Below are 15,695 nucleotides of genomic sequence, written 5' to 3'. Positions count from 1 at the left end.
CTCCAAGTCATTAATGAAAGTTGGTGTCCAAGCACCTGATTTACGATTTCGTGTCGGCCCGGGGTCAGCAGAGGTGGTCTCTTTCCATCTGAATCTGCTCGGCGTAGGAAACAAAATAGGCTGTTTATTATTTTGGAGAGCAATTTTCGCTGAAAGGAGGAGTTTTATTTTTGCATGTAACATTCCGCCTCTTTATTGCAGACTCTTCAGAAAGCTGCTCTTAAAAAAGAGAGAGAGAGAGATTAAAGGGTAACTTCTAAATTGGAAACGGCAGAGGAGTACACAGAGCAGATGGGAATCTTCCTCTTTAATATGAGCAACGATTAATGAAAACATCCTTTTTATTACCGAAGCCGATCTGTTCTCTTTAAACACGAACGAGACTTCCGACTGTCCGCCCCTCGGAGCGGGCTGCCCGGCCCGCCTCTCCCGCGGGGCCGCCCCGCGCCCCCCGGCTCCCCCCGGCTCCCCCCGCGCCCGCAGCCCCCCAAGTGCGGTCCCGGCGGGTAGCGGGGAGCGCAGAGGAAGAGCAAAACCCTCGCCACGGCTTTTCCCCCGCCGTGCCCAGCAGCACCGGGGCGTGGAGCTGGGGCAGCCCGCGGCGGCGCCTCATGCTCGACGCCCTGCGGGAGGGAGGCTGGCGGCGAGCTCCGGGCCGGGCAGCCCGTGACCCCCCTAACCCCGCTGTGCTCTCTCCGGCAGGTTACAGCACCGTGGCTTTCGATGGGACTCCGAGCTACGGCCACACGCCGTCTCACCACGCCGCACAGTTTACAAACCACTCTTTCAAACACGAGGACCCCATCAGCCAGCAGACCTCGCTAGGTAATTCCAGGCGCCGCTGCCAGAGCCCGGCTCAGAGCCTGGGCTGCCCCAGCGCAGGGCGCGGCGGGGGCTAACTCTCTCCCCCTTCCTCTGCAGGGGACCAGCAGTACTCGGTGCCTCCCCCGGTGTACGGCTGTCACACCCCCACGGACAGCTGCACGGGCAGTCAGGCCCTGCTCCTGCGGACCCCCTACAACAGGTACCGCCGCCGGCAGGGAGCTGTGCCCGCCTGCCCTCCCCTCGGTTCGCGCGGGGTGCTCGGGCGGGGTCTCTCCCTGCCGTGTCCTCCCAGCAGCTCTCTCTTTGCTGCGAGGAAACGAGTTCAGTTTTCCCTTTCTCTAAAAACAAAGCAAACAAACAAAACCACAACAAGACACACGGTAAAAAAGAAAAGGAAAAAAGGAAAAAAAGAGGCTGTCCCTCCAGCCTGGCCCCGCCGAGCTTTCCGGGGCTGGCTCCCCGTTCCGGGGAGACGCTCTCTTGGCAGGTGCCAGCCACCCCAGCGCAGCGGGCACACACCTGGGGCAGGGCCCGCTGGCGCCCAGGATTTGGGATTTGCTCCGGTGCGCTCTTCTACCGCCCGGGCCGAGAGGAGAGGCACGGGGCAGCCCGGCGGAGCCCTGCCCGGCGCCTGCCGCTGAGCATCCCTCGCTGCCCGAGGCCTCTGCTGCGGTCCTCGGGGTGCAGCCTGCGCTCGGCGCGGCTCGGCCACGTCTGGGGAAAGGCGGCGGCGGCCTGCCCGGCGCCGGGAACCCCCGCTCCCGCTCCCCCCTATTGCCGGGAGGGCGCGGGAGGGCTCACCGGTGGGCAGCAGAGGGGGTCGGGCGGGCAGCACGGGATGAGCGGCCGGAGGCTTCGGCACGCAGACCAGGAGCCCTCCCGATGGCTCCCAGGAGTGGAGGGGACCGGCCTGCAGAGAGGTTGTTTTCTGAAATCGGGGCAATACAGCTATGGGGTTTCCTTGCCGGGAGAAAGGTGTGTTGGAGCTTTGCTCTAAGCGCGAACTGGCCTTGCAAACAGAAGGGCCCGTTGCAAGAGCGGTTTCCCATTTTCTTCCCTCTGCCGTGGGGGCTGGGCGCGCCTCTCGCAGTTTTACAACGTGTTTAGTGAGCAGAGAAGTTCCCCAAAATTTATTCTTCAACTTTTTGTGAACTTGGAGCCCGTCCCGTATCTTCGAGTTGCTAAGTAACTCTAGCACACAAAACAATATGCCTCCGCGAAGGAAGCCGCGAGCGGCTCCTCTTAGAGGCCGGTCATATCATCTCTGATTAATCAACACTGGACGCGGGACAACAAAATTCTGTCACTTCCAGAAGCCACTTCTCTAATGAACGTGAGTTGACGTCAAGGGAAGGAGGGAATGAGGTAATGAAGGAAGGAAAGAAGCCTATCCAGAGAGATTAGCCTGCAGAATAATTGGCGGGGAGAACTCCTGCGCCGAAGTGGCAGAGATTGCTCGCCTCGCAGGGAAATCTATAAATATGATTTGTGGGGAGGCGTCGGGAGGGCAGCTCCGAGCCGCCGCTCCGGGAGCGGGCCGGGCCCCGCCGGGCCCCGGGGCTCTGCCCCCGCTCCGCGCCTTGCTTTCCTCGCCTATCCCCCAGAGCGGGCATTTTCGCACGCAGGGGAGCGATCCCACTCTGCTCCCCGGCAGGTTTGCTGCTGGCCTCGGTAGGGTACGGATTAAGCCCTTAAACCTCCCTGGAGCCAATACTGCTGTGCGTGGGGCGTGTAAATCAGGGCAGAACTTGCTGCAGCTGGAGGGAGAGCCCCTGCACTACAAGGCCCGCTCCGGCAGCTCAGCCTGAACAGGTGGGGGAGCTCGGGGACCCTCGTCCCCACCTCCACGTGTTCTGGGGAGGGAAGCCGGGGGAAAAGCGGGTTTCCCACTGCACGAGTGCTCTTCCTAGGAAGTGTTGTCAAGGGCAAGGGACGGCCGCTTACACTGCGAGGCATTAGCCTAAAGACCAGCCGCGCTCTTTCTGTCCAAAACCGCTTCAGCGCAATCTCCTACTTGCTCCTGAGGCCGCATTTATTCCCTTTGCGGAGCTCCGGTTTGCTTTCGCAGCCCGGGCGCGCTCTGCCCTCGCTCTACAGCCTCGAGGCCGGGCCGGCCGCTCCGCCTGGAGCCCTTTCCCTTGTCTCCCTCACCGAGGCAAAGCATCCGGGGAGGCGAGAGCTCGAAGCTCTAGCCGAGAGATCGTAATTCTCGTGCTGGAAGCGAAAGCATCTCAGCAATCCCTTGCTCGCCGCTTGCTGCGCGGCCCGCCCCGCTGCCAGGGAGCGCTGCGGCCGGGGCCGGGCTGGGGCCGGGGCTGGGGCAGGAGCAGGGACCGGGGCCGGGGCCGGCTGCAGCCGTGCCCCGCTGGCCGCAGGGCCTCGGGTGGCCGCCGCTGTCCAGTTCGTCACGGCGAGGATGTGAACTTTTCTACCTCGCGCTGTTTAATGTAGTAAACATGCCCGATGCTGAAAATTTACTGTGAGTCACACTTACAAAGACTTTAAAAGCGGAGGAGTCTCGGTTCAGATTATAGCTCTTTCTGCGCAGAGGTCAAGAACTCGGTAATACCGCGATGCAGGCCAAAACAAACTCTATATGATCTACTACTGGTTTCCTTTTAAGTTCCCTTTTTGCTCAGCTTTGACTTCCTTTTATTCCACTCCAACTTACATTAATCCCCGTTGTAGAAACGTTCCCCCCCCCTTCCTCTCGTTTCTCTTTAAAAGCATCTCCGTAATGAAAATAAGTTATTTTTAGTGTCTTCTTTGCGGCCATTTGGAGGGCCGGCGGTTCAGATTGGAACCAACGCAGGCACATCCCCAGAGACCCCGCTTTCCTTCTCGTAACTCAAGGCTCATTCAAAGCCGAGCTGCTGAGCGGGGCCGTCGGGTCCGTGAGATCATCTTGTGGGGCTGTCAATACCAAAGGGCGCAGATGGAGCTGCCCGTGTCCTGCTCTCCGTCACGCGTCAGACGCGAGACACCCGATCCTTCCCTCCGCGGTGCCCGGCGGCCCCCGGGCGACCCGCGGCCACCGCCGGGCTTCTGGGGGCGCGATCGCTGCGGGACGGCGGATCCGCGCCCCGCCCGGCCGCGCCCCAAACCCCGACCCCTCTGCCCGCAGCCTGGGGCAGGGGCCACGTCCCGGGGCCATGTCCTCAGGCTCCGCTCGCCCTCTGGTTCGCGCAGAGCCCGGGGCGGCTGCCTGCGGAGCGCCGGGCTGCTGGCGGAGGTGCAAGGCGAGGGGCGAAGCGCGGCTGTAGGGTGGCGAGGGCAGGAGGGGGCTTTGGGGGCGGAGGTGTGGGCAGCGGGCCGGGGCTTCGCCCCGCTCGGCAGCTTGTTCGGGGCGCTGTCACCCAGCCGCCGCATGCAGTACAGTGGCTGCGAGCTAGTGACAAGATGAATAAGTGTATTGCTTTATGAAAAAGCAAAGGAGGGGAAAAAGTGGATATTGTGGGGGAGGCTCTTATAAATGAACTGTCAAGAGAAAGAAAGTTAAAGGGAAATCTCCTGCTGTAAATGCATCGGGCGGGCACTTCTAATAAAAATCAGGGTCCTGGAGGAATTAATTACAGCAGCATTACAGGAAGAATTCGTGGAATTGCAAAACGTAGTTGGCACAGACCAGCACGAGCTGCTATTGCAAATGGGGAAACTGCAGGAGAGTTTAACAATTCCTGAGCTGATATGCAGGACATTGTAGTAGCATAATAGCAGTGCAGACACACTAATGAATAATAGTGTCCAGTGATACTGACAAATGATATTACACATACTTCGAGATTGAAGTCACTTAATTTGTTTTTATATGCAAAAGCTTCCCACTGGAATCTGACTTTTGTAGGTTGCTTCTACCTGCCATGCGGGGAAAAAATAAAAAGAATAAAAATAAAAAAAAAAAGAACGACTCCGCAGTCAGAGCGGTATCAGCTCACTTCCCAAGCCCCGCGGATTTGGGTGCGATCCATCACAGCAGACGCGCGTTTGTCGGGCATCCATCACGGCGCCCGTTTGCGGGCCGGGGGGTTGCTCCGCTCCGCTCCGCTCTGCTCCTTGCCGAGCCCCCGGCGCCCCGGGGCCGCGCTCCCTGCAGCACCCGCGTGTGCCGCGGCCCCGCGCCTTCCCAGCCCGCGGCCCCGAGCGCGGAGAAAGCCCGGCGCGCTCCCGTCGCGGGGTTAGTTTATCGCTCAGCCACTCCATTTTTCTTCGGCTTGTCAAGCCCCTCTATGTAGTCCCATCCATCAGGAGCCACGATAGCTGTTTCGCTCCATTAGCCACGTGATCCTTCCCACTCCCGGTTAAAGCAGTTAACAGATTTGCCTTTTTTAAACAAATAATCCGCTTTGTTAGCCCACAGGTCTGCCTCTCTTCGTTTCATTGATTTCAATGTGCCAATATCGGATGTGACTTTCCTGTAAGGAAAACTTTCCCGATCTTTACAAATTTGTAGTCTTGCAGATTAAAAGAGACTTTTCACGGGCTCTTCTCTTCTCTTCTCTTCTCTTCTCTTCTCTTCTCTTCTCTTCTCTTCTCTTCTCTTCTCTTCTCTTCTCTTCTCTTCTCTTCTCTTCTCTTCTCTTCTCTTCTCTTCTCTTCTCTTCTCTTCTCTTCTCTTCTCTTCTCTTCTCGACATCGATAAAAAGAATTCAGTAAGATAAATTAACTTCGTGCTGTTTTGACATTGAAAAACGTTGACAAAATGTTGCTATTTTGACGTATCGGTTTTCAATTGATCACAACGACGTGGTTCTAATTCTAGCTATTTTCGTAACAGCGACAATTTATACCAAATGACCTCACAGCTTGAATGCATGACATGGAATCAAATGAACTTGGGCTCCACGCTGAAGGGGTAAGGCTCTTTTCTTCTTCTCCGACCTGTTCCCGCTGTAGCTGCGTTTCCCGACGTGAATCCGGCCGCTAGCACGAAACGCTACGGGCCGGGCTGGCGGCGCAGCAGCCGCCCGTGCCCCCAAATAAAGGCTCGAAGCTGCCCCGGCCCTACACAGCCGGTCCCGGTCCCAGTCCCGGTCCCGGTCCCGGTCGCCCCTGCCCGAGCCGTCGCCCCTCGCTGCCAGCCCTCTTCCCTTTCCCGCCCGCCGCCGGGCCCTGCGTCCTGTGTCCCGGCCCGGCCGCCTCCCGATTTCCTTCCTCCCGGCCATTGTCGCCCTCCCACCTGCCGGGAAGAGGCTCCGGCCCGCCTCCCCCGCGGGGTTTCCTGCCGCTGGGCGGGCAGGAAGGTCCCGAGGCGCCGCGGGGCCCCGCCGGGGTGGCGGCCACCGGGCGGGCAGCGAAGCACGAGGAGCGGGGCCGGCGCTGCGACGGGCGGCAGGGTTCAACAATTGCCCCCCGGCGGGCAGCAGGCGGGGTGCGAGCCGCTGGGGTGCTGCCGGGGTGCCCCTCGCCCCATCTCCGACTGGTGCCGCGAGCAGAAGAGCCGCCCTGCGATGCGAGCCAAGAGAAAGCCAAGGCTGGGCTGCTCTGCTCTGAGCAGATGGTTATGGAAACGCCCCTACCGAAGGTAGGTGTCACCAGCCCGCTTTGAGATGTTCTCGGTACCTAAGCATGTGCTGACACTCTCGAGTGAACAACAGGAGAAATCTAGAAAAGCCCACGCAGACCTACGCTTTCACATAGCCATCCGTACCAGTGGAAACCTCGTTCAATACGGACGTTGCCCATATTGCTCAATGCTGTAGTGTGATGAAGGAAAAAAATTGGACCTGCTTCTAGCTCATTCACAAGTGGTGTTTGAAGGTCAGATGGTAGCATAGTAAACTATCTTGGAATGGCCCTACTATATTGAGTCCGAGGAGGTCTGTCAAGGAGATCCCTTGCGGTTAAGAAGATCCCCAAATCCCACAGTTGTGTACAGTTCTGTGTCTTTGCTGCTGATTCTTTCTTTTTAAAGGTTATTTCCTTTTTTTTTTTTTTTTTTCCATAAGTGTTTGTGATTTCCTCTTTAATCTGTACCCTTTAAAGATCAGTCATTGCAATATTAGACACTGTTTTGTCTCTTCTGAAGAAAATATCCTGCAAAATGGAGAAACACATCAACCTTGACTGAGGTCCAAGTTATTAAAGCAAGGAAGAGGTTATTCTTTGGGGAAGTCAGTGAAAAAAAAGACACAATAGAAATATTAAAGGAGTACTGAACAAAATAAATGGCTTTTTACTTGTCCAGGAGTCAGACTGTTAGCAGTGTAAAGTATGTGACCTAGGATGCTTGAAAGGGGAAAAAAAAAAAAAAAAAAGAGAGAGAGAGAAATCAAGATGAATGATCTATGGTAAAACAAAGCTGAAAGTTTTGGTATAGGCCAAGATTGTAGAATCTGTGGAAAATCAGTGCTAGACATAGCCTCATCTCTGGTAATATGAGCCAAAATAGTTATCTGTCTTTTCTGGCTGAGAGTTACAATACACAGTACCTCCAATCTCAGTTGCCATGAACATAAGGTATTCTTCCCAAGATTTACATCTTTAAAATATATGAACTGTTCATAAGCGATTCCCAGGCGTTTAGTATTTCAGATGCTTTTCTTGATCTTGTAATTTAAGAATTTTGGAATCGGTCTTTCTGTTGAAATGTGGAGCTTCCAGATTCTGTCCAATGCTGACAGTCCATGTTTAGCTTCTTGCCTTGGGTTCTCACCGGCACTTCTTCCTGGCTTAGCGTGCATTGTAATAAGGAAGAAAACATTACCGGTAAGTTCTGCAAGTAGTTGGACAACTCCATGATTGTCTGAAGCTTAGGGGTCGTACACTTTGTACTTGACAGTGAACCACCAGTTCAGTAGCTTGTTCTTGGGGTTCATGTTCAGCATCAGTTTGATATACTGAAGGGAAGCTATTGCCATCTATTTTAGGTAGGGTTAGTTAACAGCTTCTGTGCTAGAGCTGTCTAGCAGTTTTTCTGAAAGCATTCTGGGTTTAGCTGTTTACATTTTTGCCAATATCTGTTTGGTTAGCTGTAGAATTCTGATTAAAAGTTTGAAATCTGGCAACCAAGACTTCAGGTGGTGAAAGCTGACAGCAACAATCATTCCTATTGAGCTGTGAGAAGGGCAAGAAATTTCTTTGTTTCTGTGGGTTCTGGCCTTCGAGTGCCTTCAGTAGGTGTAAGCATTAGGGCACAGAAGAAGGCACGGCCTGGGCATCCAGACAAGGTTGGCGTTAAAAGGTATGGAACAGAGTGCCTGGCTGGGCATCGCTGTCTGGTGGAGAGGGGAACATAAGGGGAGCAGAGGTGGTGTCTTCTGACGGAGCGTGGCAGTGTGAGAGACTGGCAGGTGAAGGGGAGAGAGGTGTGTATGGGGAAGCAGATAGAAAAGGCTGCGGCTAACCTAGTCCAGAACATGGAGTAGGTTCCTAAAAGTTGAGTTCTAGATGTTTCTACTTGCTGGCAAGCCAGAAGGAGGTCTCATAGTCCAAAATAAGCTTCTCTCTGCAAGGTGGTGTCAGTAGAGAAGATGACGACCCACTGCTGCTACCGCGTAGTCTGAATGCTTTGAATCCGTGTGGTAGTTTCACTTAGATTTGGAATGCCAAAGACTGAGTTGAGGTTGTGCTTATGACTTATGTGAAGTCAGGGCCTCGGACGAGGGAAGAACAGCCCATGTTTGCTGCCTTGTGAGCTAGTGTTTTGGTTAGGTGTTGCCTGTTTGTCCGGAGACTTCTCAGTCCCATTCTGAGCTTTGGGTGGACAAGAGGGAGGGCTGTCTTGTTGGCTGTGGGAGCTGTCACATAAATGGGCAACTTCCGAAATCTGAAATGAAAATTTTATGGTTAAGGCAGTGAATGGCACTGTTTGCTGATGGCATTTTGTGGTATTTTGTTTGGAGAAGCTGAGACCTGATTTATACTGTTGAAGGAAAGCCATGGGTCCTTTGGTTATTATGCTGAAAACTTGGGCCCCAGACATCTCAAAATGGATGTCCAAAATTTGCAGACACCTTTTCCCTCAGCTTCTGTCCTTAATATCTTTGTGTTGCTTTCTTATTTGTACAAGGTGGAAAATGATGGCTTCCCTTATAGTATTTTTGTGGAGGTTGACCTCGTGACTATACAATCCTCCTTGATAGTTTGATGAGGTCTATATAAAAGGGACATGGAAATAATTTATACCAAGCAGGAAATGATATGGCATAGTAGGCAAGAAGTAGAGCCACATATCCAACAGCAAGACTTAACAGAAATATTGCAGAGTTTTCTCTTCAGCTGCTCGAGTAAAAGTTATTTTTCTGACAGTCACCTGAAATCATATATATATCTATAACCAGACAATTTTGTTTTTTATTTTATTATTTTTATTTATTTTTTTACTCTTTTGGTTTTCCTTGCATTTTAAATGATCAGCATATTGCATGGACTTTTGCTGTTTGCTGAGGTTCACTGGAAGGAAAATTATGTATAATCTTTGTAGAACACTATTAAAACTGCATTTAAAACAGATTTTGTTTACAAGTGAATTGTAAACGTTTTTCTGTTTACCTATAGCAATATTATTAGTAAAATTTGGAGGTGTAAAACTTCCTAGTTGGGATCAGTTCTATAATCAACATGAATTGGCAATGGGCAATGACCCATGGTCTCTGACACTCGTCCCTTTCCCACTGATAACTGAGGATCTTGTTTTGGATCTCGCGTTGGGTGAAATCCTGATTCCACTGAGGTCAAAAATCCCCCAAACTATTGAAGTCGATGAGACTGGAGTCCCCTGAATCCGGTGCCTTCCTGTCATCAACCAGCTGGTTTTCTCATAGAAGATGGCAGAAGGGCTGTAATCTGTGAAATCACATTTTTAATGTTCCTTTGCCTTGGAAAGCACAGATAAAAATGCAGCTTTAAGCTCCACCCTCTGTGTAGTATTAGACAAAAAGCAGGCAGAAACATGATCTTCTATATAACTAATCAGAATCTCTTTGCTGTCTCCATACATATTTTTCCCAGGGTGCTAGGATGGTAAATATTTTAGCAGAGGGAATTAACTCTACTTCTCTTCCTTTATGTTCTGTTATCAACGGGACTAGCCCACACCCTCACTTTGCCTCATTTTTGGCTCTGTTTCTAAACCCTAAAATTCCTGTTCCTGCATTGAAACACAATTAAATTGAGGCTTAATGTGGTGCCTGTTTTATGTAATCTTGCTTTCTGGCTTTTTTTATTCTTCCAAGTCTGAATCTCATGAATCAATTTGTACTCACATTTCATCTGAAATTTTCTAGCTCTCTACAGTATGCCCTAAAGCTTCCCTTTTTTGGTTTATGAAATAATAATAAAAAGCTTAACTTTTCAGATTAAGTTGTAACTGGGTTATACATTAGACAGACAATTTCAGTTTAACAAAGTAGAAATGGTGTGAGAGAGAAATTGCAGCTTGATTATTTTTTAAAAAATATTCAGATTAGAATGTCATCTTTTATGAGTTTTTTTTTATAACCACTTAGATTGATACAACTCTTTAAAGCTGCTCTGTTTTTCATCACACGTTCTCATCTGTAAAACCTTCATTTTTATTAATCTTTGTACAATCTGTACAACTTTGAGATTAATCATTTTAAAAGAGCTACTCTCCGAGTGTTAAGGATTTGCTGGACTAATGGTAAATGCAAGTGCTTCTAAATATTCTACAACACATAGCGCTTGCTTAGCATTTTATGTTGCACAAGGATCAGACTTTGTTTCCCAGTTATCTAGAGTTACATTTTATGGATTTGTTTCCAGGTCTGTTTCTGGCTGCCTAGAACCAGAGAACAAAATATACCGAGCTGTTTTTTCACCAACTAACTGGATGAATTATAAATATTTATAGTCCAGTTCTGCCCCTGTCCTGTTCCCATTGAAATTAAAGGGAATTGTATATTTACAAGCAAAGGCAGAAACAGGCTGGGAAGCCAAGTCCTTCAGTCCTTACTCGAACAAAAATTCCTGTTAGAAACTGACAGGCCGGTTTGTTTGTGTCTTGCCTTGCTTACTTTTTGAGTCCTTTTAGGACTTGTGAAGGGATTGGTCTGGTGTCTCTCCTATCTGTAACTCTGGGGACTCTAGTATTTCGACTCTTCGCCTCCTGCTTATCCCCCCAGCCTCAGCTGAGTGTCTCTGCAGCTGGGGGAGGCAGCGCAGGAGCCGTGGCTGAGCTGCCAGGCGTGCTGCGTGCGCTTCCCCGGGCTGCGGTGGTGGTGCCGGGCAGCCTGTCCCGCAGGAGGGAAGACGCGTGTCCGAGGAGCCTCCTTTCCTCACCTACCCTGAGTTAGCACTGCTCATCTGAACGGCACAGTATATATCATTTGGGGGGTGTCATCTTTTTAACTGACAGTACAGTTGTCAGTGGATCTGGGATGTACGATGTAGCTGTTACAGTGCTTTGGTGGAGACCTAGGATATTACCTAGTCTGGGGAGCGTATCAGGACAATTTCTGTTCTGATTTTTATGATTTTGGTGGCCTCTGTGTATGAGGCATTGTCTGTTTGCCTAGTTAAACATAGAATGCCTGACTAGAAAAGATGGAAATTAGGAATTTCCTACCCTCTTAAGATTTCCAGTTACTTAAAGTACGGGAGGTATAAAATTCAATGGTTATTTGTACTGCTCATCTACATAGGACTGCATTGCACCATTATCTTATGTATGCAGTAAAGCAGGTGTTTGAGTTTCAGTAACGTATTTAGAAGATTTGTGTGTATGCAAATATATACATGTAGTTTTGCATCAGTTTTATTTTAGCATATAATTTGCAGCATCACAAAGCCAGACAGCTGTATAAGCATGGTGTACCTTTCGTGGCATATACCATGGATGCACTGAGTGAAGAGGCTGGAATTAAAAAAAAAATGTATTTCACAACCAGGTTACTACTGATGCAGAGTGAAGGTTGGACTGAATAGTGCAGCAATAGGGACTGGTGGTGAAAACTCCCCTTCAGCGTTCCAGTTTCTTCACTAAGCTGCAGGAGCAATCACCTGTTAATTTCTGTCTCCCTGGAGGCCAGATTATTCCATAGGGCTTTGTAGTGAATAAATATCATTTTAAACAAGGAATCTCCTGATGGATTGTACTGTCATCACCCAGGTGACCATGCTGAGTACCAGCCAGGGTTGATGAGAATGTTGCCCATGTAAAATGGGAGCTGTGATTACCGCTTATTAAAACGTCTCTCACAGGGAGCTGTGGCTATTCCCTTGTTCATATACCATGGGTCAAGAAGCTCTGAAAAGTTTTAATGTTCTAGGCTTTGCAGTTGTGTGTACAGTTATGGTGTAGTATAATTAGAAATAATGGGAGGAAATTTGAAGAAGGCTGAATGCTGAGGAAGCCTTCCCAAATAAGCAATAAAAATTGAGGTGGAGATCATCCAAAGGATAACTCCCATCCAGTGTCACTCTTGAGGGCACAGACAGGCTCTTTGTTCTATTTCTTATTCCTGGGAGGAATTATTTCAGAACTGACTGGTCTTTACAAAAATGCTCATCACCGAAAGACGAAAACCATGGGAATTTGGAGGGAAAGTTAGGTTGGGTTTTGTGGCCTAACCTCTTACTGCGTGTATTTGTTTCTCCTTCTGAAGTTTCTGTCCTGCAAATTCTTATCTGACTCAGTGTCTCTGTTGTAAGGTGTAAAGTTGCTAATGCAGGCATGGATGAGAGGTTGCACAGTTACGTGGGGTAACTAATGCTGACGTTCATATTTGCCATACACTTGCTGATGTATTACAGATCAGCAACAGGTTCTACTATGGAAATCCATCCTTATATATATATCAGTTCTTATTTCTGTTTTGATTTGTGATTAACATGGGCATCACCATAGACTGGGTGCTTTTCAACTGCTTTTTTGTTGTTGTTGTTATTGTTGTTTTTTAACGTCTGTGGAGTTTCCTGCCTTTAAATAGAGAGGAAAATTCAATACTAGTAGGGAATGGGAGTTGTGCAAATGATAATTTGTTACTTGTATTACGGCACTAAGAGCCACATTGGACCCTGAACAGAGAGGAGACCCTGTTCAGTTAGACATAGTATGTGTCTAGAGAGGTATTTAATCCATTTAAATCAGACAGTGGTATTTTACAGAATGTTACAGATCAGAGATACCTTATTGCCACCACCCTACAAATTACTTCATTATAATCACTCGGTTGCCAGTTAAAATTGAAACAAATGGAGCACGCTTGCCTAAAGGCATAGCCTTTCATTTGAATGGCCAGGTGGAGTCAGGATTTGAATCTGGTATTTTACCAGCAAAGGACTTGGTCTAAAGGATCGCATCTGCCAGGTGACAGCCTGCAAGCTGCTATGTGGACGAGTAAGGAGGAATGTGACCTGCATGCTGCAGTAAGAGCTGTTCACAAATACTGCTCCCCTCCTGCTCAGCGAAGTTCACAAATGGTTGAGACGTCTCCCGCATTCCAGTTCCACTGGCTGTTCTGCAAATCACTTAAGAGGTTTAAAACTTCCTTGTAATTCTACTCTGCACATGAACTTTGAGTGAAGAGAAAGGAAGGACCAGTGAAATGAGAGCCTGGGCCTCAGGGACCCCTTAAAATTGCTATTGCAAGCATTTGGCAAAGACTGGGATAACATCCTATGTATCCATCTTTGTCCCTAGCTGTGTGCCCTTGGGCTTTGTTCTGGGCTTTCTTATTTCTAGTGCAGTGTAAAATACGAACACGTACTGTTGCCAGTATATATTCATACATGTGGCAATGTCCACACTAATGTAACATTTACATTATTTTTACTTTAAGAAGGTTGCGGACAGGAAAAACAGCAATATCCCTGATGTTCTGGAAAGCAGAGCATAGGATTTTGAAGAATAAGTAAATGAGCATATGATTGTGACACCCCAAAACCACAACAAAAGTTACAAAATTTTAAAATTGTCACAATGCTGTGTAAGGAATGTTGATAATTTATACCTTTTTATTTATTTATTTATTTTTATAAGGGGTTAATTTGTAGTGTATCCTGCAAGTTGATATGTGGGATAAATAGTTTGGACACTGATTTGTAATCTCTGTTTATGAGTACATGACTGCTATTCTTATAAATGTCATCACTTTCTTGGTAGTATCTGGTAATATCTGAGTCATGAGGTGCTGACAAAAATCCACTGCACTTAATGTGAAACTTGAGGCATTTTGCTCATTCCAAAAGATATTAGCAATAGCCAGCCCCACATTTAACTGATAGATAACGTGTACATGTGCACATGTGCACATGACACAGCTATGCTGCTATGTGGATTTTTCCCCTTACCTAAAATCTTTGTGGAAATGCATCAGAGTTCAGATCCATGGCTTTTTTTTTTTTTTTTTTTTTCTGGACTGTCTTAATGGATACTAATAGATGTATGCATGGAGTCAGTGCATTGTGCTGGAAGGGAGCGGGTTCAGATGAAGGTGGAGCAGGTTTCCTGTAGTGAATTCCATTTGAGCTTGGATAACCTGGCTACAAAAGCAAACTCTACATATGTTATCACCAACTTAAGAAAAGAAACCTTTCAAATGGAGCTGAGTAGTGAAAAATATTTCATTTCTCCGTTATTCTCCTCTTTATTTACAGCCATACAGCAGGATATGAAAATGAGAACCACAGTGCTCCCATGTTATACAGCTGTGGGGCCCAATACAGAATACACACCCATGGAGTTTTTAGAGGCATACAAGTGAGTATAGAAGGCCATTCTTCATGGGGAAGTAAAACTGCTGCCTGCTTGTAATGGTCACTTACTACTTACTTCACTGGTTTTTATAAATGCATCCTTGATTTCAGTTTCCCTGTGGTATCAATGCTTGACATAAGTGTCATGACTTCCCTGAAACCACTGAAGTATAATACAAAGTTTCTTTCTGAAACAGTTGTTTAAAATTGTACATTTCTCCTTCTAAAATATATCTGTGAAGCAGTTATTCCTGACCAGCTTTTCCAGATGGTCCAAGATTCCGCTTCCAACTTCTAGCTCCAGCTACTTTGGCCACGTGAAGCTTCTGTGGCTACAATGGACCAAGTCTGATGACTGCGTAAAAAGTACTAGATGACATTTTGCTTTTAAGGATTTCTGAAGCTTTACTAATTCAAACACATTTCCTTAAAACAAAATATAATAAGTGATTGTTTCCTAATGACTAAAGAAATATTTGGAAGGAACTTATCATTCATGGGAGTTAATTTCCTCCCTTTCTGAACAGTTATATCATTGATAAATATCACTGTAAAAAATATACCTTCTTAAAACTGATGGCAAAGTCATCACATAGTGCTTTTCTCTTCTGTGTTTCTCTTTCTGTGTTGTCAACCTGCATGAATGTTTTTAGAATGTTTTATTCTTTTCTCTATGGTTTAGTAAGTCATTATTCAGTAGCAAGTTCTCAGAAATAGGCTCACGAGCCAGCTTTTTGTTGAGTGAATAAAGTAAGCATGGACATTGTTTATGGAAGTTAATTATCCCAGAAGGAGAAGATCACCTTTGATGGAACATTGTGACAGAGGCCAAAACTCATTAAAGCTGAACTATTCACCACTTCCACCTTTCTCTTGTTTTATGTTTTACCAATTTGTATTAACCCAATACATATTTTTTCCCATACCCTAACTTTGTATGAATATTTAAAATATTTAAAGTATTTGAATATTTAAAAGAAGGGAATGTTACTCTGGCTAATGCTCTTATCTATTACACTGGAATACACCTAAAACTATTTCATATGCCAAGCAGTGTTACTTTCATCATTGTGTGATTACACCTGAGGTTGGAATGTGGCCCATTTAATCCTGCATATAAATATTGGTGAGAGAATTTAGTGAGTAGAGCTTGCTGTGTTTTACCTTCAAATAATTTTAATAAGCTGGAAGTAACAGATTAAGGCATACTAAGG

At 47.7% G+C, this 15,695-nt stretch overlaps 1 protein-coding gene across 3 annotated transcripts in view; it reads left to right on the top strand.

The window, feature by feature from the left end:
* The window catches only part of WT1 (WT1 transcription factor), a 34,770-nt gene that overhangs the window by 3,803 nt on the left and 15,272 nt on the right, over positions 1–15,695 (top strand). For all 3 annotated transcript variants that reach the window (XM_082762647.1, XM_082762646.1, XM_082762645.1), the window contains exons 2-5: positions 703–825; positions 922–1,024; positions 5,600–5,677; positions 14,383–14,485. In XM_082762647.1, the coding sequence (XP_082618773.1) occupies positions 703–825; positions 922–1,024; positions 5,600–5,677; positions 14,383–14,485 (407 nt within the window). The remainder of the gene's footprint in view (positions 1–702; positions 826–921; positions 1,025–5,599; positions 5,678–14,382; positions 14,486–15,695) is intronic.

The sequence above is a fragment of the Aythya marila genome (assembly GCF_965140915.1).
Source record: "Aythya marila genome assembly, chromosome: 5".
NCBI lineage: Eukaryota > Metazoa > Chordata > Aves > Anseriformes > Anatidae > Aythya > Aythya marila.
The sequence above is the reverse complement of the archived record's forward strand: the minus strand, read 5'-3'. Positions and strand labels throughout refer to the sequence as shown.